Here is a 25,283-nt window from a genome sequence, read left to right as displayed (position 1 = left end):
CTCACATAGGATAAATAACAGCCCGATTGGTTAGTTTTGTTGGATATTAGCAATGTCATGCATATTAAAGGCTGCAGATCCTGCCACTTAGTCCAGTTAAGAGACTGTGCTTTCTGTTTGTGAGGAAATTGCTGTAAATCGCTGCATTGGACATATCTGCTAGTCTGTCGAACTGCATTTGACAGCTGGCTCTAAGCCCAAGAGCCTGCTCCAGTGTCTCAGGGTACAATACGCAGTTTAGTGTCGGGTATCTACTGGGAGAAGACTGTGAATGGAGTGCCGGTTTGAGGATCAGGGAATGGGTGTTGCTTTCATACATGTAGAGCTGACCTGCTGTGCGATCTCAGGCACATCACTTTCCCTGTCTGGGTGTCTGCTTGTTTCATTTACTTAGATAATTAACCTTTCAAAGCCAAACCACCTCTATTGCTAAAAGAGAGCCCCAGTTTCACCGAGGACCTCTCTAGGCTCTAGTGTAATCAATGACCAAAATGAGAATTCAAGATTTTTTTTTTTTAAGAAATATGTTGACCTACCTTTATTTCATGACACTTTTCCTTTATGGAAAGTGCCTGATGTTGGGATCATGTGTCAGAACTTTTTAACCGCTACTGCTACTACAAATTACCAAATAAGTATAACAATAGTATTTTTTTTGTTCATTGAGCTCATTGGAGAAGGGCTTGAATGTGAATAAAACAGGGCTCAGTGGAAAGTGGGATGCAGAACATTAATTGATGGAGAGGAATCTATGGAAACTGTCCTCATTGCAGAGATCCTTTGACATACAAATTACAATATTCACTTCAGATAACACTTCTTGTTTTGAAATTGTGCTCTTGATAGAATTTGGGTGTCATTAAGATAACCTGTCAAACAAGATTGTTGTCCAAAAGGTAACCTGAAGAGAGAGAATTTTGTTTACCATGAAACTGTAACAATGCTGTCCTGTTCAGAATAATGCCTTGGAGTTCTGCTCATCTTCTTAAATATTGCTGTTAAGTTCAGTACGCGGGACAATGTAGCTCAAGGAAATGCTTAATATGTTCTGCTGTCTGTGGAAGCTGACAGGTGTCATAACTGCAGCATTGTTACTGTTGCTTAATTAGTAGAGATCTACAGATAGATTTTAAAGCAAACACATATTTTAATCTGTCAATTCCACTCAGTTAAGGTGGATAATGATCTTTTACTTTTATCTGAACAGTCTCTACTACAGTGCCATTGGGAACATTGCAGGACGCAAGGCTTATTATATTATCTCCATGAACTTTTCAAATTAGGAAGATCTTGCTTCTTTTTTTTATCGTTCTGCAAGATGACGTCCTGATAATTGGGTGGTATTAGATCTTGCTCCCTGCTGTTTAGGTACATGAGAAAGCAATTCAGATCACAGACTGCATACCCAAAGAACTTTCTATCATATCGATGCTTCGCCTTGCCCATTGCTTATGGGTTGGCTCCATGGGATATACCCTATTCTTACTGGCATCCTCCTAATGAAAAACAGCAGAATTTCTCTTTGGGAAATTTTTACCTAATTTTAGCCATATGCAAGTTAAACACCTTAGCTAAATTAGTCAGCTAGGCTGCTTCTCTGATCGATGCAGAGATGGGCTTCTCCAATAGGTGATTCACCCCTCCTAAAAATGTATGCCTCAGTGGTATGAACCATGGGCTGGAGGTGCTTATTCCTCTTTTCCTGCTTATATCCTTTCAGTGTGAGCTACGGTAGTTCCATTTCTTCCTTCTCCAATGCAGTCCTGAGGAGGATGTGTTTTTTTTAAAAAGGAAATGTATTTTGCTTTGAAGACTATTTTTCCACAGGTACATGTATTTAAATGATTTCATATTTTATTGCCAGCAGTGCTTCTAGCAGCTACTGCTGTTTCCAAATGGTTCTGTGTCCTTTTTGTTCTCCATTTTATTGCAAAGATGCATAAACATTTGGCTCAAGTTCAATTTCTGAGACAGTCTGTTGACATCAATAGAGTTGTACTGAGGATGAACTTGGCCAAGTAGGGTTGCGTGGAAATACCATCAGAACAGAAATTGGCCCTGGAGATTTCAACCCAAACTTTATTTACCTAAGATCTTCTGGGAGGTTGTACTGAATCCATTTCAAGAGAAGAGTAGTGGTATAATTCTATTATTTTTATAGCATGTTAATGTAATATACTGGATAACGGAGGTCACTGCCAATGAAATATATAAAATAAATTACAGCTGAGCAAATAATTTAGCTGATGAATTTATCCTCTTTGCCTCACAGGATGTCCATAACCACAGAATGGTTTCTTTAGGTGGTCTTGCTGTTTGAGCTAGATGACTTTTTCTTTTTAAGTTAAGCTCTATCTCCACGGATTGCTTGTAAAAGGATTTTAGGGTGAACTTACTGTATCTAATATTGCAAAGAAGAGTTGATGGTTAGAGCTTATATCACAATGAAAGAAGTTAGCACCAAGGAATATTGCTTTGTGGTTTTTTTTCCAGGCTTAATTATGTGCGCACAAGCGGTTATGGCAGTTTGGCTGACAGGCAGTATCTTAAGTCATGCTAACTGGATTTCAGTCCAAATCTGTAATTGTGATTGATCAAGTAAATTATATCTGCATTTAGATGTATTGCTCACTCAGTAATTACTCATTCAGTGAATGTTAAAGCATACACACAGTACTTTTATGGACGTACGTTTGCCCTGTGTTGAGTGGTTCCAAATTCAAACACTTCCAAAACTGGTGAGAACTTTGATCCTGAGCTGAAATTTGTTAGGGCCATGTCTAAAGGTACTTAGATGTCTAAAGCTAGGATATTATGTATCTGGAGTGATTTTCAGCATCTCTTAAGAACTTATCTGTTAGGAAATTAACAGAAGTTAGGAGCCTCAGTGGCTGTCTGCATCATTAGGTAGCAAAATCTAGCACCTGGTGATATTTGGGTGCCTAAGAGAGAATTTGCTCAAAATTCAGTTTTCAGAATTGGGACTCTATAACAGTTTTTAGAATTCTAAACTCTATAAACAGTTTTAGAATTAAAGAGATTTACCTGTCCTTCTATGTGAGCTGAAGAATAATTTTTTTTCAAAGAAGACAGACTGTTTAGTCAGTATTATAGCCCTCTTAAATTCAGTGTGAGCACAACTTGGCCAAGACTTTGTCCTTCTTTGTTTTATGTTCATTCGACTTAAAGGAAAGCACCCTTAAATGTGAAGCTTTCTTAATCTTGACAGATGTATGAAGCGCTGCTCTGGAGCAAGTGGGATGTGAGGCTACAGACTGTATAGCTACAAGATAAACTAGTAGAAAATCTGTAGGGTCCTGCTGTGTTTGAACTTTGCAAGCAGCAAAGCACAGCCTAGTCTGTCCAACTGTAAATCAGTTCAACTTCCTTTCCTATTGTACCTGGATAATCACAGGCAGATTAATGCTAAGAAAAGCTGAAACTATCCCAGTTTGGAATTAGCAGGAGCTGAGGTACTACCCTGGTTAAATGTGCAACACTGAAAAAGATGTGCTGAAACTTTTGGTGTGGGACCTCACAGAGTATGGGGACTTTATATAAAGAATCTGTAGAAGGTAACCAAGAAAGTGAAACTTTACTGACTGTAAGTTTAAATTTGCAGTAATGGGGGTCCACAGCCTCACTAAAGATCTTTTAGGCGTTTGTTCCAGAAGATGCTGAAAAGCACAGCACTCTGAGCTATGTTTGACTTTTGTGGTATAGCTCTCTCAAAGGACCATATATACAAACTTTGCCTCTGTGGCTCTCTTTTTGTGAGCTTTAGGGATTTCAGAGCGTGCTCAAAGCACACTGATGTGCTCTGCCCTCTCCACGCCAGACAATGGGCCTATGACCTCATGAAAAATGTATGACTGCAGAAGCCCTAGCTGGAGACCATCTCCAAATTGGAGAGGGAAGAGTTGGATATTGTTGCTTTGTTTTTTGTTCTAATGTTTATATCCTCTTCATGCAGCTTTCCTTATGATGATTAGCTTTTATTTGGCCCTCGAGCTTAACATTTGGAATTTTTATGTGCTGGGTTTATTTGCAGCATTTCAGCATCCTTTTTTGTTGTTTTGTTTCGTTTTCTACTACATATCAGTTTTTATCCAGTAGCTCATCAAAACGACTGAAGAAATTAAAGCAACCAAGTAACTAACATCTGGTATGTATTTGCTTACTTTCTTATCCCCTCTCCAGGGCAAGAAGTACGTGCTTTGGAATGGTTAGCAGTTTATTATGTTATATATGAATACTTCTTGTTTACATAAGGCGAGATCAAAGAGGTTAATACTGAACTTCAAGTTGAGAGTTGCAACGTTTTGTGGTAGCTCTGTGTTCTTAGGGTGTTCATGAACATAGACCTCAGCACTCCAGGAAAGCTTAGTTTCCAGCTGAGCACAGTTTTGTCCTTGAGTAAGGGAGTCCATTGAGTGGGTAAAGGGCTCCCCTGAGCAGAGAGTACATTGTGCTGAGAGAGTTTGTCATCTGCGGCCCTTATCCGGGGGCTCTAGTCACTTGTTTAAATGCCACAAATTGTTTGGATGGTGCTTGACACAATGATGTCCTTGTCGATGGCTCAGGCATCAAGGCCCCTGCAAGTCAAACAAGAAATTCTTCAGATCATGAAGCTCACCATTGCCCAGTTTTCTTGAATTTTTTCTATACCTTCTTGGCCTAATCTAAAAATCACTTAATAGTAGAATTGCAGCAGGTTCCAGATCATGGCCTTTCTAAGCAGGATCCATTTTCTCCCTTGGTCGGGGACAAATTACAATTGTGGTGCCCTCAAAGCAGTAAATTGTTGCTTACTGGATTTATTACACAGAGTAATTACATGGAGGCACCATTAAGAATAACATCTGCATAATCAATATGGGTTTATATTGCTATCTCAACAGTGAGTCAGTCTAGTGTGCTAAGGATTTACTGAGCACTAAGTTCTTCCTTTATCTATTTCTAAGTAGAACTTGTAGGATTTTTTTTTTTTTTTCAGTTTCTCCTTAATTCTGGTGTAGATGTAGCTGAGATTTGACCCAATATATCTGTCATTTTATTTTGTTTTTGTTATGGTCAGAATTCCCCCTTCCCACCTCCAGAAATTCTTAGATCTTGACTGCTTTTTATAACATTAGCTTAGATTGCTAGTGCTCTCTCATCTTAATGGAGAATGAAGTGGAGGTTTTACCCACTAGAAATCCATCAACAAACAGAGTTGGTTTGTTTTTGGATACACCTTGACCTTAATCCAGAGTCACTTCAGTTCTTGAAACATTTTGGGGGAATTCCATAATCCTGTAAAAACATAGTTTGGCTGTTGATCATGAGTGAAGTGCAGAGCTGTCTTTCAGCTGAATTGTGCTACCCTTTGTTAGGTAAGGAGGCCGAACCTGGTTGCCCATGGGGAGAAGCTGCTGCAGCTCCATGTCCCCAGGTCCAGCCAGGAGCAGGGCTGAGAATATAGTCCCAGTAGGCACACACACAAGCACACAACATATATATGTGTGTATCTAGAGATATACACAGACACACACACAGATATATGTTTGAATAAATGTCCAGCCATGCAGATCAACACAGATAGACACTCTCAGCATTTCTGCAAACACAAGCAGTGCCAATGGCTTCATCCTATTCCTCTCCCTGGCTGACCAGGAGAAAGGCCCATTAGTGGGACAGCCCTAGAGGGGATGGACAGGTTGTCTGTTCCTCCAAGGAGGTAATTTGGGTTCTCCCTCGGAGCCTATGCCTCTGTGCTCTTCTGTGCTTGCAGAGATGAGCCAGGCCTGGGACTAGTTGGGGCAGGGCGTTATCTGGGTTCTCCCACCTGCCCCTGCCATTGTCTCTCTCGGCTCCTTTGTGCTTGTGGAGATGAGCTTTCTATGACATAACCTAATACCCTTCATCAGTGAGTAGAGAACAGAGCTTTTTTTTTTTTTTTTTTTAATGTCTCAATCAGTCCTGAAAGCTGAGCATTGGGAAACACTTGGAGCAGCTGCATCTTACAATCACTCTTTTAGCTAGTGAATACTTCAGACTACATATTAAGGTGTAAATTCAGTAGATAAATCACTTTTATGTGCCTTGTTTACCATTCTTTAAATCTACATATTTTCTATCTTGCTTAATTAGAAAGTGGTATATCTCATAGTGGTGTTTTTTTCCCCCTATATCTTAGCAGAACTGGAACACAATAGAATTTGTGTTTCAGACTAATTCGGATTTAAGATAGGTTGTTTGAAGGGGTTTGTAATGTAGCCAAAAGAAGAAGTGCTTTTTCCCATTTTAAAAAAATCACCTTTTTCTTTCACTGTATAAATAAAGCTCGCTGTAGATACAGTTCTGTTTTTGCAGAATTAATCACCAGAGCAAATACGTAGTTTCAGCATCTTCTGGGCCTGGTGTTCAATTCCTATAGGTGTCAATAGTCTTTACACACAGGAGGGCGCTCATTAGGTTCTTGGTAGCTTTGGTTGGAATGAGTGCTGAAAATAAGAAGTAGTAGAATACAAAAGGTTTGAAGCTTCAGGCTCTATTCCTTCTTGTGTGGTGGACTATGGGAAAATAGTGCAAAGAAGCTAGTGAAAAGAGAGAACAGTGCTGAACAGATCTCTAGTAATGTTTGTGACAATCCTAAAAAAGAAAGTTGCACGTGGAGAGGTTAAAGGTGAGGTGAGTAGAAGATCGTGGCTCAGGATCTTGGTTGCAGGGCTGCAACCAAGGTGCATACACTGTGAATAGGGAAATAGGTACAACCTCAATGACCTTCTTTAATGGAGTCAGGAGACCCTGAGGAGCAGCAAAAAGTGTTCAAACTCTTAGAGGTCCTAACTCTCTGAGTCTTAATTGGTACTATTGTAAGAGGAATTGAAAGGTGGAGTGGTATAGAAATTACTGGCTGTTTCCTGAATAGCTTCCCCTAAGCCATTAATGAACACCAAAGCACTTTCATTGCATGATGTAAGTCCATCTGTTAGCACTGGAGAATTACAATGCTCTCTTGTCTCATTTAAAATTCATTGACTTCCATATTAAGTTGAAATAAATTAGCTTAGTATGCATCAATTAATGTTTAAGTATCAGAGATCAAAAATTTTTGCTCTCCTCATGATCAGAAGTTATAGAATCTCATGACAAGTGTAGGACCTGCCAATTTTAGCTTGAAGACAATGGTTTCTTAGGAGGAAAGCAAGAGCTAAATTCTCCTGGAAAAGTTAGATCATTTGCTAATAACTATATCTGCCTGTTGAATTGAGTTTCAGCTGAATAATTTAACTTACATTAAAATATGGAAATGTTAAAATGTCCATTACTTCTCTCCGCAGGTATCCACAGTTACTTACTGAGGCAAAATTTTTGTGGAATTTCCATCTCTGGAAGCTTCTGTTTCCAGAAATGACATTTCAACACCAACTTATCAGCATTACCACAGTGGCTGTGGCCATGCAGTGGGAGAATAGGAAGAGCTTCTGGAACTGACCAAGGTCTTAAGAGGGTTGTGACACTCCAGGTGAGTAGGAAGGCAGGTAGCAAAATATCTTGAGGGAGTGGGGATACCCAAATATGAGCTAAACAAATCTCCGAAGTCAGGAATTGGAAAGCTTCAAATGAATGCTTGATACGTTTTCAAGAATATAAAATACTCTTCTGTGGATGACTCGAGAAGGAAATAGATTGATATCATGACAGAAATAATTGCAGTCCATTCATGTAAATAACGTTGAAAGCAATAGATTACAAATTGCCACTTCATATAAGTCAATACAGCTCTACTGACTCTATAATTGAGAAATATCTACTCTTAAGTTTTGCCCTGAATGTTTTGATGGATTGACTAGTTTTCTGTCTTTTAACCAAAGATTTCTGAGTTCATTTCAGTAAACTTATCTAACGAGTATTAATTTCAATATGATAGTAGTGTACAGAGGCTAGCTTATTCATAAATTAGACATTCTTCCTCTATACAAAAAAAATTAAGGAGAGCTAAACCAGAACGTTTTACTTTCAAATTTGCCAAAGCTGACTTAATTAACCATTAAACTAATTTAAACCTACTTCTGTGAAATGCTGAATAATGTATTTGTTGTTTCATTTCTCTTCTGTTACAGCATTTTGCAGTAATTGTAGATGGAAAAAGAACGTGTCGCATGAGCAAAACTAAATTAAATGGTCTAATAATATCTTCTGTTCTTTGTAGGTTCAATGTAATCTTACTGGGCACCAGCGGTGGAACTGTTCTGTTCAAAATGGTTTATGGTGAATTTTTCCGCAGACCTGGAAAAGATGCAGAACTTATCAATTTGAATGTGGGTGGCTTTAAGCAATCAGTGGATCAAAGCACCTTGCTCCGATTTCCTCATACCAGGCTTGGGAAACTTCTCAAATGCCATTCGGAAGAGGCTATTCTAGAACTCTGTGATGATTATAGTGTTGCAGACAAGGAATATTATTTTGATAGGAATCCTTCCTTGTTCCGATATGTTCTGAATTTTTACTATACAGGCAAACTTCACGTCATGGAGGAACTTTGTGTCTTTTCATTCTGCCAGGAGATAGAGTACTGGGGGATAAATGAGCTGTTTATTGATTCCTGCTGCAGCAATCGGTACCAAGAAAGGAAAGAAGAAGGTCCTGAGAAAGACTGGGATCAGAAAAGCAATGACAGAAGTATAGATTCTTCTAATGAAGAATCATCCATATTTGATAAAGAGCTTGAAAAGTTTGATAATCTGTGTTTTGGTGAAATTAGAAAGAAGATATGGGTCAGAATGGAAAATCCTGCATACTGCTTGTCTGCCAAATTAATTGCTGTCTCCTCCTTGAGTGTTGTCCTGGCGTCGATTGTGGCCATGTGCATCCACAGCATGCCCGAGTTTCAGAGGCTGGATGCCAATGACAGAGAGATTGAAGACCCTGTGCTGGAAGCTGTGGAGATTGCCTGCATCATTTGGTTCACTGCTGAGTTAGTGATCAGGCTCATCACAGCTCCAAGTCAAAAGAAGTTCTGGAAGAAACCACTAAATATCATTGATTTTGTCTCTATTATCCCATTTTATGCCACTCTGGCAGTGGACACAAAGGAAGAAGAAAGTGAAGATATTGAGAACATGGGGAAAGTGGTTCAGATCCTCCGATTAATGAGGATATTTCGCATCCTGAAACTGGCCAGGCACTCTGTAGGGCTGCGGTCTTTAGGCGCCACTTTGAGACATAGCTATCAGGAAGTTGGACTTCTGCTTTTGTTTCTGTCTGTTGGGATTTCTATTTTTTCTGTTCTTGTCTACTCAGTGGAGAAAGATGATGACTCATCAGAACTGCACAGCATCCCAGTGTGCTGGTGGTGGGCAACCATCAGCATGACCACTGTTGGTTATGGGGACACTTACCCTGTCACTCTTGCTGGAAAGCTGCTTGGCACCCTTTGCATTATATGTGGGATATTAGTGGTGGCACTTCCAATCACCATTATTTTCAATAAGTTTTCTAAGTACTATCAAAAACAAAAAGATATTGATCCAGACCAGTGCAACAACGATCACAAAGAGAAATGTAACGACCTACCCTATTTTAACATTAGAGATATTTATGCAAAAAAGATGCACTCCTTCATTTCTAGCCTTTCTTCAGTAGGAATTGTAGTCAGTGACCAAGATTCAACAGATGCCTCCAGCATCCAAGATATGGAGGAAGTTTATAACACAACATCTTTAGAGAATGGTACAGGAAAATGAGTTGAATCACTTTCTCTTTCCTTTATTTCTGTTTTCTGGTTCTTGGTTAATATGGACTTATAAACTTCAGTGAATTTATTAAGAGCAGTTAATTCTCAGGGTACTTAACTCTCAGCCATATTTGGACATTCTTTGCTCTGAGGATGCCATACAAGCTTCATTGTTTATGTGAGGCTTTAAAATATGCCTCGTATGGTAGTAAAGTTTTTACACAACTAATGTTATGCATTTTGGGGGGAAAAAAGTCAGGAAAGTGATATTAAGTGCTTTTATTCCCTGCAGCAGTCTGATGGCTTATGCAGAATGTGCTTTTACTAATTTACTGCTGTTCAGGTAGAGAGATATTACAAATATGTAAGAACTATGGCACAAGCCAGTGAAGTTTTTACCTGCAAATATATTTGAAAAAAGAAGGAATTATGTAGACATAAAATGTGCTCACTAACAGATATAAATAATCTTGGAGTTGGGAACCAGTTTCCTGAGTCTGGGAGGAAAATGTATTGGTACATATTGTTTCTACTCCATGGAAGCATAATATTTATGAATTTCTTTCCAAAAGCACAATACATTTTTCGTTTGTTAAAATAAATTAATCCCATTGTGCCTACTTTTTTTTTTTTTTTCCCAATATCCCACGTCTAGCATGGTCGGTTCTATCAGTTCAAAGAAGATCTAAAATACTAGGCCCAGCACAAAGCCTAGAGCAAGACGGGAGCTTAGTGTACCTTTTAGCCACCTTTTCTGCCATTGCAAACCTAAGCAATTCTGATGCTTGGAGAGGATCCTGCTTTAATTAAGACCATGCTGGTGACCTGCCAACCAAGGCTTTATTTTTTGGGCACTGAAGCAAACTTCTGCAGTGGTATTTAGAAACTGTTGTTTCCTACTGCCTGCTGTACTCCTGTCCTGGAGGTTACTGCCTCTGTGGTAGAAGAAATGTGAGCCATCATCTTAGCTGTTTCGGTGGTCCGTCCGGTGCTGTGGTGCAAGACAACGGAGATGTGCGTACATACTCTCTTCTGCCACGCATCGCCTATAGGTGCGAAGAGGTAGGATCAGTGGCCATGTATTAAACTATTGCCTCTACTTTTGCTAAAGCTCCTCTGTTGGTGATGGCAGCTTTCCTGGTTTCTACTATGGGCTGCAGCAATGTTCGTTGCCCAGCAGAGTACATTGCTCTCCAGGGATTTCTTATTCAGCCAGCTAATCCTGCTCTTGTTGAAACCAGACTTTCTAGGGCTGTTTAAAAAGAAAGCCAGCCCTGTAGCGTAGCGTTAAGGAGTGCTAGAGAAACTTGAGGACCTTACCGAAGTCAGTTGTGTTTCTGAACACTCATTTTTTTTCCATGTGTCCAGTGACTAAATTAGATGCTGGGCAATGGAGAATCCAAGCTACTGTCGTTTCAATTTTTTGCTCAAAGGGAGGTTTCATTTTTTTTTCTTTTTTTTTTTTTTTCTTTTCTTATTATCAGGCCAAATCCTGAAGTTCTTACTCAGTTTCTACTCAGGCAGATTAAACTCAGACTTCAAGAATGAAAGAAGCAGATGATGGGAATCTATTTTAGCCTCTGCAAAAGTATCCCAGAGGGATGATTTTTCAGGTGTGTGCCAGGATTTCTATTGCAAAATATGCCCAGGAGCTGATGTGGACTGATATTTACCAAAGCACAGAGGCCTAACCCCTTTCCAGAACAATGAAGCAGAAAAGAGTGGAACGGATCAACCTATATTTGGAAAAGAAGTGTCCCTCAGGATGCTATGCACCAAAATAGTGATGTGGGACTTGAGGACAATATTTTAGACTTTGGAGAAACTTCAGAATTTGGTTTGTTACTTGTTCACTGTCGTAAATATAAATGATTCTTCACAGCTAATTAAAGCTAATTCTTCTCATAGTTACGGTAGGAAAACTAGAAGGGAAAGATAGCCTAGATGTGTTTTATTCTTAGTGAACAAATAGCACTACAAAGATGCAGTCATATTAAATACATATATGTATATGAATACAATAGAATCTGGCAGAATAACAGCATAAAAATTACTCTATGTCCAAAGAAACTCTCTTGGTAGCCTCCGTGTAAAAGTGGAGTATGTTGCTACTGAAGTTCAAAAGCAATGAAAAATATTGTTGTGCAGAAAAAACCTGTAAGAAATTTGTAGTAAATAGTTGAAAACAAGTTACTATTGAAAAAATATTTATTTTACATTTAAAGCATTAGCCAAGGATCATAGTATATGCAACTTTTTTTATTAAATTATGCTGAGATGGTGGAAATTTATCGTAAAATTGATAAGTTCTTGATCAATCACATGAAACATTCTTAAGGCTATGAGAAAACATTGTTTAAGTTCTTATGACCTTTCTTGTGCATAGATAAATCAAGTAGGAAAGTGAGACATGTCTTTTGGAACATATCAGGAGGTGGAGCATCCATGTGTCATGCAATGTATGTTATTTGGTTTGATGAGATCTTGACTCTGTTCAAATCAATTTCCTTTGCTGGAATAAATCCAGTACCTTGGTTTCACAGAGGTGTAACTAGGAAGAGGATGTGAGCCCTGTTTCATGCCAACAGATACTCCCCTCAAGGCAGAACTTCAGTCCAGTAACCTGCACTGGTTCTAAGACCTTGAGTGCCAGAACAAAGTATATGAGAGCCAATACTGAGATGCTACGTGTTTCTACTAGTAACATTTTTTTAGTAAAATAATTGATTAGTAAGAGGTGAGTGTAAGAGGGGATTGTTTCCTATTTAATTGTCTTTACTTTTTCCTTTTTTCTAGAGCTACATATTATCAACATATACTCTCAGTATTGATGGAAGGTAGATTGTCTTTACTGCTTCTGTAGTCCCATACCACATGTTCTTCTCTTTAGAAATATTGCCTGGATTCTATCCACCCAGCTGCTCTACTTCAGATAGCAAAGCCCAGAAGAGGTTATTGTTAGGATATGCATTCTGTGTTGAATGGGAGAGATTTGTTTGTCTTTATACAAGACGGTTTCCTGGCACATTGTTAGTTTCTTTGTCTTGATGGCAAACACTTTGCTTTCGATACCCAGTATTTACACGGTAGCATCCATCTTTGCAGTTTTACCCCAGGATGACATAGGAAGACACCATGGTACTGTGGTGCACTTCCCTGTTCTGAAGAATTTCCAATTGCAAGGCTGTACTACTGTACTTCCCTCGGCTCATGCCGTGCTGTCTGAGGGAACCACTTGTGTGTGTGTTAGGAGAATGAAGATGCAAATATAGAAGGCCAAGAAAAGGGAAATGGGTGAAGACAGGACGTTGTCAGTAGAAAAGGAATGGCAGAAAGGCCTGAGAAGGCCCTAGAAGAAAGGAAAAGAGCTAGAAGTTAATAAAAAGAGTCCTCACTTGTCTTCACTTTATTTCCTGCTTTTTCTACAACTACATTTTCTTCTCTCCTGCCTCTCATCTCCTCGTACCAGCACCGTGGCTTCCCTTTCCGTCACCGTCTGTGATGCAGCAGTTCTGTATCTGTCCCAGAAAGACCCTTCCTAAATCCAGAAGGGCATGTTTCCTTCACCTAGCTAGCAGCAGGTAAAACTTAGCTGGAAACTAGTGAGAAATCTTGCTGTGTACATAAGCAGTGATTAGCATTCTTATGGGCTGTGCTTTTTTTGTAAGAAAAGTCACAATGTGGCAAAAATCAATGAGAGTAAATATGAACTTAATAAATGGCACATCTGTGGCAGGCTTGTAAACGAAGTATCACTTTTTGGTTAGGTAGAAATTAGTGTCAGGCACCAGAATGTGAAATATTACCATTTAAAAGCAGACTCCATGCTGATTTCCATGTGAACAGGTTGCTGTCAGGGAATGTTCAAAGTATCAGGCAGATTTGACTGGTAAATGCAGCAGGCAAGCTTGCACTGTGCCAGGAACTCTTGACAGGATGTTGTGTATTAATACATTTATTCATTTCCACACGTTCCATAACAACTAGAGCAAGTGACAGAAAACTGCTAAGCTGTGGAGAGCTTCGCTAATATCTTTTGATTAACTGACGGTGTTTATGAAGCTGTTAATACCTCTTCACCCAAAAGAGGACATATCTAAAGCAAAATTAAAATAACTCTGTGCTAGATGTGCAATTTGTGTCTGATAGTAGCTCGGTCGCAGTTGGTAAATATTGCTGTCTGATGCTCTATAGCTGCATTGTTGTTGCTTATCTATCCGAAATGTTTATGTTCTGTCAATCAAGAAATGGCAGATGCCATTAAAATCATCTCAGCACTTTCCTGCTCCACAATAATTGCAGTGTCTCTTCCAAGTACACAAAAATATCATGACTTGCTGAGACTTCATTTTAGTTTCCTATGTAGTTATAATTAATTTTTCATGATATGTCTATGATCTAAACACAGTTTAACAGAAGAAGAAGTCACTGTGTGCCTCTGGACAGGTTATAAGATTTTGCTTCTTACTTCTGGACATTGTCCTCCTATCTGACTGGCACAACTAAGGTCATACAAAGAGCAGTAATTCATTCTGCTTTAAGCTGATAGCTGTTACAGATAGTTAGAGAGTAAAGGCCAGAGCTCCTGAAGAGGTGTAATTTGTATATAATTGCATATATGCCCTCTGGGCAGAGCTCAAGGAGGGCTATAATATAATTAGATTAAGCATAAACTGTGGTTATTTCCTTGACAAATCACCTACATCTCATTTCTTCTTAATGAATATATTGGGTGGGGGCAGTCTTTACTCTAGGTATTAGCAAAAAAGCAAAATTTCACATGGTCTCCATATACATGTCAGTTTTCACCAAATCCCAAAGATGAAGAGACGTTGCAGCACACCTAACCTGCCCACGAACATGTAGGGCCAAGGAACTGGGCTCCCGAGTTGAGGACTTTTTGTGGAGAAGAACCTATCTCTGGCACTAAATTGAAAAAGGTCTATCAAATTTCAGCTATGGCAATGTGGCGCTGGGAAAGAGGAAATCTTAACTGGTTTTGTCTTTTGTAGATTAAAACTGATACCATGCACTTTCAAGTGATGATTTTTCAACGTAATCTGCCCTGACTATTTCTTCAAACTGTTTCAAGACAGAGATTAGGAAGACGTAGTATTACAATGGTTTAAACTTCAGTTATTTTTTTGTTATTTAATGGCATATATATTGTCTGAGTTGCCAAATCTTTTATGGCAGTCACTGTGATTTCTGCTGAAAAGCCTATTATAACTAGCATATGAGTATGTTACAGATTTGTATTGCCTAATTTAGTGTCATTGTCCTAGGATCTCGTTAATCAGTGGAGAGAGAAAAGCACCCTGGGCAATATTCATCTCCCCTAACTTCAGCTATTATGTGGCTAGTCATTTGATCTCTCTCTGCCAATGGAGGAAAAAACCAGACATCCTCTGAGAATAACACATTCCTGTATGAGGGTCCTATCTAAAGATGGAATGAGCATCTTTGTTGGCTGCAGAGAAAGCCTATATGCTTAGAGTAGATGCCTGTCGTTTAGGTAGTTAAAGTTAGACCTGATGAATTCCAGTCCGCCAGCGGTAGGAACCTGGTTATCCTCCGATGATGCTGTCCTCTTCCCCTGAACGTTATGTATGTGGGAAGAACTGTGTTTCTGACATAGGTGTCTCAGCTTGGGTGACATGGAGCCAGGCTCAGGAATTTATTCTGAAGGCTGAAGAGTGCTGTGCTGAGCAGTGCGCAGAGCTGAGCAGAGCTACACTGGGTAGGGATTGATTCAAGGCAATATTACTAAAAATAGTTTCCTGTACAAGAAAACTTGGACTAACCCCAAAAGCCTTGCTAACTGTCTATTAGAATCTGGAATAACCTGCAAATTGAAGTTCAGTCTCCTGAAGTAATCTAAAAGTTCGCATAAATCACTGGATGGAGCAAACCAATACTGGCAAAGAGGCAAGCACAATATGCTGATGGTTCTTTTGTGTCCCAAATTTGCATTATTTCTTGGCTTCCTGTAAGCAATATGAAGTATTCTTACTGTGCTATGTGCTGTATAATCTGCCCCTGTGCATTAATATCAATACAATAATGGAGCCAAGTCCTGGTATTACAGTTGGGAAGCCGGAAAAGGTTCTGAGCTTGGAGAAGTCAAGGAAATAGGTAATACTGCTTGGCTGCTACTGCAGTTTTAAGGCTGGAGGTGCTTTGGTGGGAGCAGGGAGCAAAGGATCATGCCTGGGCACAGAAAAGGGGCTCCCCCTTTTCACACTCCAGCACTGAGGCGGTGCCAGAGCTGCTCTTGGCTTTGCACGCAGGTACCGCTACAGACCTGGGGACTGCACCGAAAATGCTTCCTGGGGGCTATTCTGCTTGTGGCCAGCTGTGCCTATGAGGGGATGGGGATAGGGATGGGATGAGAAAAGAATGAGACCTTTGGGGAGGTAGAATAATAACACTGAATTTGGTGTCCCCACCAAAGACTTGCCAGAGCAAGTAGAGAAGAGGATGAAGTTGTTCAAGGTTTGGAGATGTAACTGCAGCCATTTGAGGGCTACTCCGTGTTGTGTTAATCCAAATGGTTTTACTGAACCACAGGCTGAGATTAGTATATAGCCTTGAACCAATACCATTAACCAGAATAATATTTTCTCCCCACAGGTTGCAGGTACAATATATCTTTTTTCTAGGCCAGCTTCTAGGTGTGGTGGTGCAATCCTTTGACTGGAGTTTGGATGTTTCTGAAGTGTTATGCAGGTTATAAATCATCCTTGCAGCTTCTGTCCCGGTTCCTGGAAACCTGGAAACTGCAAGTGTGAAAAGATTTCAGACGGTTTCTCTAGCCAATATTACTTTTTGATATTATCAAATGTCACATGTTTCAGAGAAAAGGAGTCTCTCTGCTCCGGAATTGTGGACTTTTTGGACTTTAGTGGGTTTTTTTTTTTTTTTTTCAAATCAGTTATTTGAAGAGCAGCTTAGTTCCTGAGACAGGAAGATAGATATGTTTGGTGTTTTGTTCCAGGTGGTGTAATCCCAAATACATAAAATAAGTATTCTTTTTTTTTAGTTTCTGGAAAATAAGGTTGGAATCCTATATATTCACCTTGTGGAACTTTGACAAAAATGTGGTAAATAAGTAAAGCACAAATTTAAAAAGCCATTTTAATACTCTCAAACACGTAGACATTACATATGAAACAGAAAGATGTTGGTGTATGACAGTCTGGACAGTCTTGTAAGCCTTATGGGTAGAAAACAAAACGTCTTGCAGGAGAACATAGAGTAATAATCTTGCTTTGCTGTCATGATTGAGAGTAGAATGAAGAGAACATTGAAGTTAAAGCTGTTAAAATAAAAGCTAAGATGACTTCTTTCTGCAACATCTCCCCCACCCTCCATCCCCAACCCAGGAATAGTAATTTTTCATGTTGTTCACTTTTATTTTTTTTAACACAGAAACATCACAAACAGAAACTTCAGCAATATTTTTCCTTGATGAATTTTTTTAAATAGCTCTGATGATAGGTGTGGAAAGAGAAGTGCTGGGGGCTGGATATGGGAAGTGTTTTAATTTTTTATATTTTATTTTGTAATTCTCTTCTTCTACCTTTGGCACCACACACCTTTGCATTAGCATTTTTTGTACTGACTGAAGAATCAAGTAATAGAAAATTAATGTCAATCTGGAGAATTTTTTAGACTATTGAATATGACGGAAAAAATAGGGTACATCGTTTAGTGCTGGAGAGAAGTCATATATGTTGTCATAGCCTTTGAAAATTAATTACAAACTCATCACAAGCATTCCTTATCTATGCATGAATCCATATGTTGTTATGGTATAATTAATGCATCTCAAGACACAAAACTTAAGTTCTGGCAGTGTTCAGTAAATGAAAAGTTAATAGTTGGAAATTCGGGTATGAATCTGTTCTAGTTATGGCTTTTCGGTGCGGTAATGTATTTTTGCATCTGTAAATGGGAGGTTAGTGCTTTGGATACGACATATATCTAGATGTATACATACTGATTGGACAGCTGTCAAAGCCTCATTATATAGGCTTTTAAAATCTGGCACCAGAGGTAACCTCTTTTAACTTACCATACCAGCACTTGCAGAGGAGTTGCTGCACTATGGTGATGTGTGGTGCATGCAAAGTGATCCTATTAGGCAATGCAGCGTGAGCATGCAGTAGAGAACATGGGTCTTTGCCAAGGGTTTCTTGAGCAAAGTGTTCGTTTTTGTTAGCTTGCTTTCACTGTATTGTCACCTGCTGAAAACTTCTAGGTGCACCCCTTAATCTTTTATGTAACCTCAATAAGGCTTAGGTATCTGGAAGAGTCTTAGAAATCACAAGGTTCCTGGAAAGTAAACACTGGGGAGGAAAAGATGGCTCAAAGACTTTTTTCTCTGGTTTTCCTACCCTGGCATAGGGGTAGCAACAGGGCAGGAATGGGGGTGGTCTAATTAAATTTTGATGATTCTTCAGTGTTGTGATAGTCTGCTTAGGGCCACTGCAAGTCCATATCAGAATAAATATTAGGGGTGGAAAGAAGAATCTGGGGTCAGAGCAGGGAGTCTCCACTCTGGACATGCCGCAGAATCCGCGTTCTGTGTTTGGGATGAGGGGTGGAAAAGAGGACTATGTCTCAGCACCGGTGGCACTGCAACGGTTGCAGCCTTCCCTGCCCTATCTGCAGTGTCCTGAAACAGATGCCAATTTTCCAAAGTTTTAATGCTTTTATTGTCCCCGAATCAGAGGAGAGATGCTCTGAGACCAGCTGGAGGGAAGTAAAGGAGTAGGAGAAAGGGGCTGATGACAAGAACTATATCTCAAAAGAGGACGTGCCACAAAGACACTTTGTCTGGAAATCTTGCCCCATGTCTTGGAGCTTTGTCTGTTCTTGACTCGTACAGAAAAACAGCTTCCAAGGAAGGGTATTGTACTGTAGCACAACTCTGGCGAAGTGCAGTTTGCTTTCCTGAAGTCATTTAATAGTAGATGAAGCACTGCGTAGTGTAACATGGGAGATAACTTTGCTTTGGGAGGGCTATAGTCCATCTCACTTTCTGGTCTTTCTTTTCCTTATGATTCTATGTCTTTTAGCATCTAAGAGAGCTTATCAACACTTAGTCCCCTTTTAGGCATACAGCATATGTTCAGCTCATCCCTGCAGTGTTCCCAGCTACTTAGCAAACTAAGTGAAAGGATGAAGGGAATGAGGTCAGGAAAAATGCTTTGTATTGGCAAAATCCTATCTCTGACATTTAGTTTCATTTTCCAGGTCCTTTAAAATGCTGTCGACTTTCTCATCACAAATCTAGTTTACCATACAAAGCTACTTGCAATATACCCTTGCTGGGCTGTTTGTTCATTTAGTTTTGCAAGGAGGTGAAAAATAAAATAAAAATGCATGGCTTTTCATCCGGAGAAAAAAAAGCAGACGAAAATTTTGAATAATAACTCTCATTGCCAAATATTTCCACAGTTATTGGAATGATCTTTATTAGATTAAATCATCTAAAAGAAATTATGTATACCCATGTGAATTGGAAAAAAAAAATAAGGAGAGGAAGGAAAAATTGCTGACTCTTTCCTATCTCTGTCTACTTGCATGGTGATTGAGATACCTCCCTTTTGGCAAGTAAGATGATGAACCAATTGTTAATTAAGTGGTCAAAAAAAAGTAGCTGAAAAAGGAGTTTGGGATCTGAGAAAGCTCAGTGTGGGGAAAACCATCACTCTGATCAATCCTGTCAGTTTTTGACACCTTAATTAAAAGATAACTTTGGCAGCGTGAAGGAAACTCAATTGCCAGGGAAATGTGCAGCTAAGCTTTCTGTTACGGTTATTTGGGAAGAACAGTATCAAAGGGGTTAGGAGTAAATCCTGCTTCCGTTGGGAAGTGAAAATTGTATGTATTGCAGTACAAGCGGGCATGGGTCAGGAGGGGCTGATCTGGGCTGGTTCTGAGATATCTGCTATTGTGGTGGGAGCAGCGGCTTTGGGCTCAGAAGAACTGGGATCTTCCCTTGCAGCTTTAAGTGATATTCCATGTGATCCTATGCCAACCACTCTGCCATTCACCACCTCTGGTTTCCATCACAGATTTTGCCTCTCTTTTCTGATTTTTAATTTATGTAGTTGACCAGTCGTCCTCTTCCCTGAGGAGGATTGTGATGGCCAAAAATGGGAGGTGATCTTGCAGAAGACCTTAGGTTACTGGGAGAATAATGATTTCATCAGCTGTGGAGAAGTGGGAAAAAGTCAGGGTCTTGTTGGAAAAGTTCCTGAATTTGATTTTGGCCAAGCTGTTTAAAATTAGGTGCCTTTAATGAAGTATCTAAGGGGGGAGAGGGGAGACTTATTAGTATGAGAGGGGAAAAAATTACCCTCCCTGTGCTGCCCTGCTATAGTTATGTAATAAATAATGTATTCTATTAGAATCTTTTCTATTAGAATAGATTTTGCTCTTTGTTTCTATTTTCTATTTGAACAAACGTGTTCAAAAATTCATAATTTATGACCCTTCCCTTAATATTTTTATTTTCTTTGACTCAATGTTTCATTTGATTTAGAGAGATTAATTCATTTGCTTTTGATTAAATTTAGGTCAGTTTTGAAATTTAAAAAACAAGTTTCACAATGAATTTTTTTTTTTTTTAAATATGTTGAAATGCAATATTTCAGCATCTTTGGAAACAAGCTCTTAGAAAATTTCACAATGAAATGTGCACTATTCCCAAATCCCTCCTGCCTTTTTTTGTTTTGTTTGGTTTGGTTGATTTGTTTTGTGGGAAATTCCCATCAAATATGGTCTGGATTCAGAAATAAAGTTGGTCTCCCTGTCACAGCCTTTTTCAATGGATTTGCTATTCACAAAAATTGTTTCCATCTGACTTCAGTGGTATTCTTTGGAAAATGTTTATATTCCTTGGAGAATTCAGAATGAGCAAAAAAAACCCAAGTCACCTCCATGGTCGCTGTGACTCACATTGTGTATGTAATGGTTGGTTCCAAAACAGGGGGCTGTAAAGAGAAATGAGTTTGCTCAGGACAGAAAGTAAAAAGCAGTTACAAGAAAATCACAACCTGAGAAAGGAAACAGGCCCATCTTAACGAGTTTATGAGTGAGAACTTCATTGTGACACCTACTGTAAAACAAAAAAAAAAGTCTCCTGAAAAGCCTATTGGACACCATCTGTTCATGTGATTCCATTGACAGGAATCTGCAAGCTGATCAAAGGAGTAAATCATTATTTATAAGCAGCAATTACAAACGGATACTTACGTTTCTCTGGAATAATTGGTGAATATGTTTTGAAAAGAGCTCTTTCCAGTAAATAAACTAGCATCAACCAGTAACTGCTTAGTGGCTGGTAAGTAGAAGCAGAGTACTGAAGTGGATAGATAGGCTCAAGAGAGAGATCACTACAATATTATTATTTAATATTTATGCTGTTTAGTCTAGAGAAGAGAACACTTTGGAAGATGTAATAATCTCACGAAAGGCTTTTGCAAAAAGATAAAGCATATATTTCTCTGTATTGTTTAGGAAATGAAGGAGTTGAACTCAAGCAGGGGAGAATGAAGATGAAGGTGGGTAGCTTAAGAGTTCCTCCCGCTCCATTAGGGCCCCTTGCCCAGCCTTCAGTGGGTTGTTATCTCAGTCATGTTGATGTAACTCTGTGTAAAGACAGAGCAGGTTGCTGAAATGATCCACGTTTAAGAAAAGAGAAACTCTCATCTGAGAGAGTAGGTGGAGGTGAGCTGTGAGTCTGGAAATGAGAGAGACCATGGATTACTCTGGGCCTCTTGAAGGAGACCCTCCTCTTTTTTCAGCGAGTCCGTAGCTGTGGCAGCGATCTAATACTTAATATAAATTGTCGGTTTGCTGGAGAAAGGGAAAACATACTCTACTGAGGCTCTGACTCAGTTGCTTCAATAAGGACTTTACTGTGCTACGTTCCTTTGTCATGAAGGCCATCACTGTCCCAAGGCGTTTTTCAACCTTGAGTGTGACATGGAAAAACATTGGAATTGCTGTTATGGCTCTGTCTGGGACTTGAAGAGAGAAGTTGATCTGTGTGGTGTCAACTAACATTTCCCATGCTCTCCCTAGCGGAAAAGGAGGAAGGGCCTTTGAAGATAAGGCCCAGGAATGTGTCACTAGAGAGTGAAATATCTTCTTACTCAGTAAATGGGTCCTTGGTAGCATGACTGTGATATAGTGACAGCCTGCCATGAGCAAAATGCCAAGGCTGCTATCAGTCTTTACCTTATTTGCCTAATTCTTTTAGCAGAGCTCATTTTGGTATGTGAGCACTACATAAATTTGATTTATCTTCCAAGCAGCACCCTTGAAAGGAAGTGCTAATAATTCCATTTCACATCTGATTTTAAAAGTTAAAGTGCAAAGCAAACATAATTTTTAATTATCTTATTTGTGATCCATTTGATTTGTTATGTACAGAACTGCATATAGTGCTGAAAAGTTATTTTTATATGTATTAAGTATATTTGTTATTTTATTAGTATTTTCACTAAAAATAGAAGTGAGCTCAATTTTTGAAATGAAATCCTGATCCTTACCTGCACAAAGCATTTCATATGTCAGAAGCAATGTATTTTGGTGGATCTGCATTGATTTTTTTTTTTTTTTTCTCAAAAACTTTCTTCCAGAGGACATTTTGAAATCTCACCCTTCCATTGTGATTGGAAATGACTTTGGTTTCGTTTCAATTTCCATGGCAACAAGAAATTTTGTTTTCTGAGAGGCACAAAAATCTGATTTCACTGGGCTCTTTTGAATGCATCAGCTTGCATTTTTATCCTTGCAAGTATTTTGAACCCTCTTCCTTAACCCTTTAACTCCGTTTATTTCAGTGGCATCCATTCTGTTTCTCCTTAGATGAGACATCAAGATTTTTCATATTTTCTTGTTTTTATATATATAGTTTGATTCAGTATGCTGATATTGCGAACATAACCACCGTTTATACTTTTACTGTAGGTCCAGTTCTTTCCTTACAGGAGCATTATTACATTTTGAGTGACTTCTAAGCAGAAAACTTCTTCCAGATCTGGTTCCAAGGCTGTGGAATATAATCTCCATTCTGTAGCGTTTTTAAATCATGATCTCACTTCCTTAGTTATGTTTTGTGTACATTTATACATCTTGCTATGTTTGACCAGCTGATTAGCTAGTCCATGGGTGTGCTTGAAAAGTACTTTGTGAATAATGTAATGGCTATACAATCATTAAACGTTGTACTCAGTTTCCTGCAATTTTGAACCAAATATTTCAATTAGTTTCTGAATAAATGCCAGACTTCTAAAGTCTGTGGTTTATAACACTTCATCATCTCTTGTGTGAATGATGAATTCTCATTGTATTTAACAATGATCTCACCTGTGGCATGGAATTATCATAAATGCTATAAAGCTTGAGGATGCATAGGTTAAATTCAAGCAGCCGCTTAAGTCTGAGGGGGGGAAAAAAAAAAGAAGGATAAAAAAGAAGGATAAAAGTCAGGGATATGATATTCTTCAATGCTTTGTCTGCTTTATTAGCTCGAGTACTCAGGAACTGCGGAAATGAGTTGCATCTCCTTGTCCTACGAACAAGTGTTTCATCTGTCAGTCATACCGTAGATACTGTTGTGCAGTCTCTGAGCCTGGCCAGGTTCCGTGCTTAGTTCCTCTCCAGCTGAGGTTGGACATGTGCATGGCTCCGTACCTGGAGGCAGGACAGTAAGTCCCCAAAGCTCCCCCTCCCTGCTGGCCCTTTGCAGTAAACCAGAGTAAGGCAGGGCTCATAATAAGTGGCGGTGCAGATCTGCAGTCCTTCCTTTCTTTCATTAGAGGAGAAAAGAACGCGATACCCTGACTTGTGAATGACTGGCAGCAGGACAAGGCCTGGGACGAATGAACAGGACTGTGCAAACCTTTGAACTCTTCTTTACCACCACAACAGTTGAAGAACTTTACAAAAGACTTTAAAATGCTGGCGTTCTGCGAATAGCAGCTTCTGAGAATACTATCTTTGGAGGAAAGCTGGTACGGTTGATCAGTGTTTCCAGCTGCTTCCTAACTCTTTCGAGAATGTTCTGCTGGTGGAAGATAACTTTAATTTCATGAAAGCTTTAATAACGCGTAGCTTCCCGCCCACACTATTTGAACAGTTATGTGCAGTCTTTATTTTGTACAGGTTTCTTCTATATTTATCCATGCCGTTGGTATAGTAGCATCTCATTATTAATAGACATTTATATTATGTAGACTTTATCGATACTGAAAAAGTCGAGTTTTCCACTTATATTGAGATCTGAGCTTAATTAGGTCTCTGTGCTCCTATCTGAAAGTCACAATAAAGTTGATTTGCATTTTTTTTCCATCAGTGGAATTTAGGCAGCTTTTGTTCATTGCTAGCATAGGTATCGATATTTATATCTACTTTTTTTTTTTTTGAGAAAATTGGATAGGCTCAAATCTCGGAGAAGATTGAATCCTCATATCTTAACGTGTGCCAAGCAAATCCATCATGTTGCTCGGGTGATTTGAGAGTTGTCTTGCTTTTAAATAAATATTTTTGAGACTGTATCTATTTATAACTTTAGCCTCTTGTGAATGGTTGCTGCAGGTCATCTGTTGTTGGTTCAGAAGTATCAGTTAATCCTACAGCAGATGGAGCATAGATGAAACTTGATGATTTCTTCCTGTGGGAAAATGAGCATTTTTGTTCATTGTAGGCTTCAGTCACCAGGAACTAGTGAAACTGGATTCTAGTTTATGCCTTTGTAAAGCTTTGAAATATTTTTTTCTGAATTCTGAGGGTGTAAAGAAACAATTATATTTGAAGCATTTATTCCAACTGGGTCAAAAACCGTATATCATAATAAATATGGGAAAATCACTTACAGTATAAAATCAAATGTCTGCAAAAATATATTGCTCATGTTTGCTAGAGTACCTGACAATTTCTGATACTTCATTTTCATGTCTTAACACTTCCAGTAGAGGATCCTCAACTAATTCTTAAAACCAAGAATTTTCATTGTGTCAGAGATTGTGCATCTTTAATATATACTATAGGCTTTAGAATAATTTGTATCAGAACAATTCTGGACCCTTCCATAAAATTATTATTAGGAGCAGACTGGAAAGTCTGCTTTCTGAGAAAAATTCAGATAACATCATACTTTGGCTTGATTTTGAGACAAAAATTCTTAATCTCCATGAAAATGTACTTGGCGCTGGGAGCAGACGGCCGTTCAGTCTTCTTTACAAACCAGTTGCAGGCACATCTAGTAACAGCAACCAAGTGGAAGATTTTCCTAGCACATCACCTATGTACAAATCTGACATGATCTTCATGAATAATTATTAAAAAATGTCACTGAAAATATAGAGTTGAGTTTAATACTGCATCCCGTAGCTAGAACTAAGTGGCTTGTTGGTGCAACTGCTATTCTGATAATGAAACTATAAACTCAAGTACATATGCTAGCAAAAATCATACTTGAAAATGTTTACAGAATGTTGTATAGATCTGAAAGTCTCCAAAGATTTGTTCATTTGTGTTT

The 25,283-nt window shown here is 38.9% G+C and overlaps 1 protein-coding gene across 9 annotated transcripts in view; it reads left to right on the top strand.

Moving 5' to 3' along the window:
- Positions 1 to 24,299, top strand: part of KCNS3 (potassium voltage-gated channel modifier subfamily S member 3) — a 35,898-nt gene extending 11,599 nt beyond the window's left edge. For 3 of the 9 annotated variants that reach the window (XM_068937121.1, XM_068937119.1, XM_068937120.1), the window contains exons 2-4: positions 7,326 to 7,510; positions 8,198 to 9,717; positions 10,377 to 10,654. In XM_068937121.1, the coding sequence (XP_068793222.1) occupies positions 8,247 to 9,717; positions 10,377 to 10,531 (1,626 nt within the window). In that variant the 5' untranslated portion in view covers positions 7,326 to 7,510; positions 8,198 to 8,246 and the 3' untranslated portion in view covers positions 10,532 to 10,654. Of the gene's footprint in view, positions 1 to 7,325; positions 7,511 to 8,197; positions 10,341 to 10,376; positions 10,784 to 11,205; positions 11,559 to 21,253; positions 23,063 to 23,271 lie in introns of those variants that run through there. The other 6 variants (XR_011140035.1, XR_011140038.1, XR_011140036.1 and 3 more) reach the window with 6 other exon arrangements.
- Positions 24,300 to 25,283: the final 984 nt, after the last annotated feature.

This window comes from Struthio camelus, chromosome 3, assembly GCF_040807025.1.
Source record: "Struthio camelus isolate bStrCam1 chromosome 3, bStrCam1.hap1, whole genome shotgun sequence".
Classification (NCBI taxonomy): Eukaryota; Metazoa; Chordata; class Aves; order Struthioniformes; family Struthionidae; genus Struthio; species Struthio camelus.
This window is presented reverse-complemented; position numbering and strand designations above follow the sequence as displayed.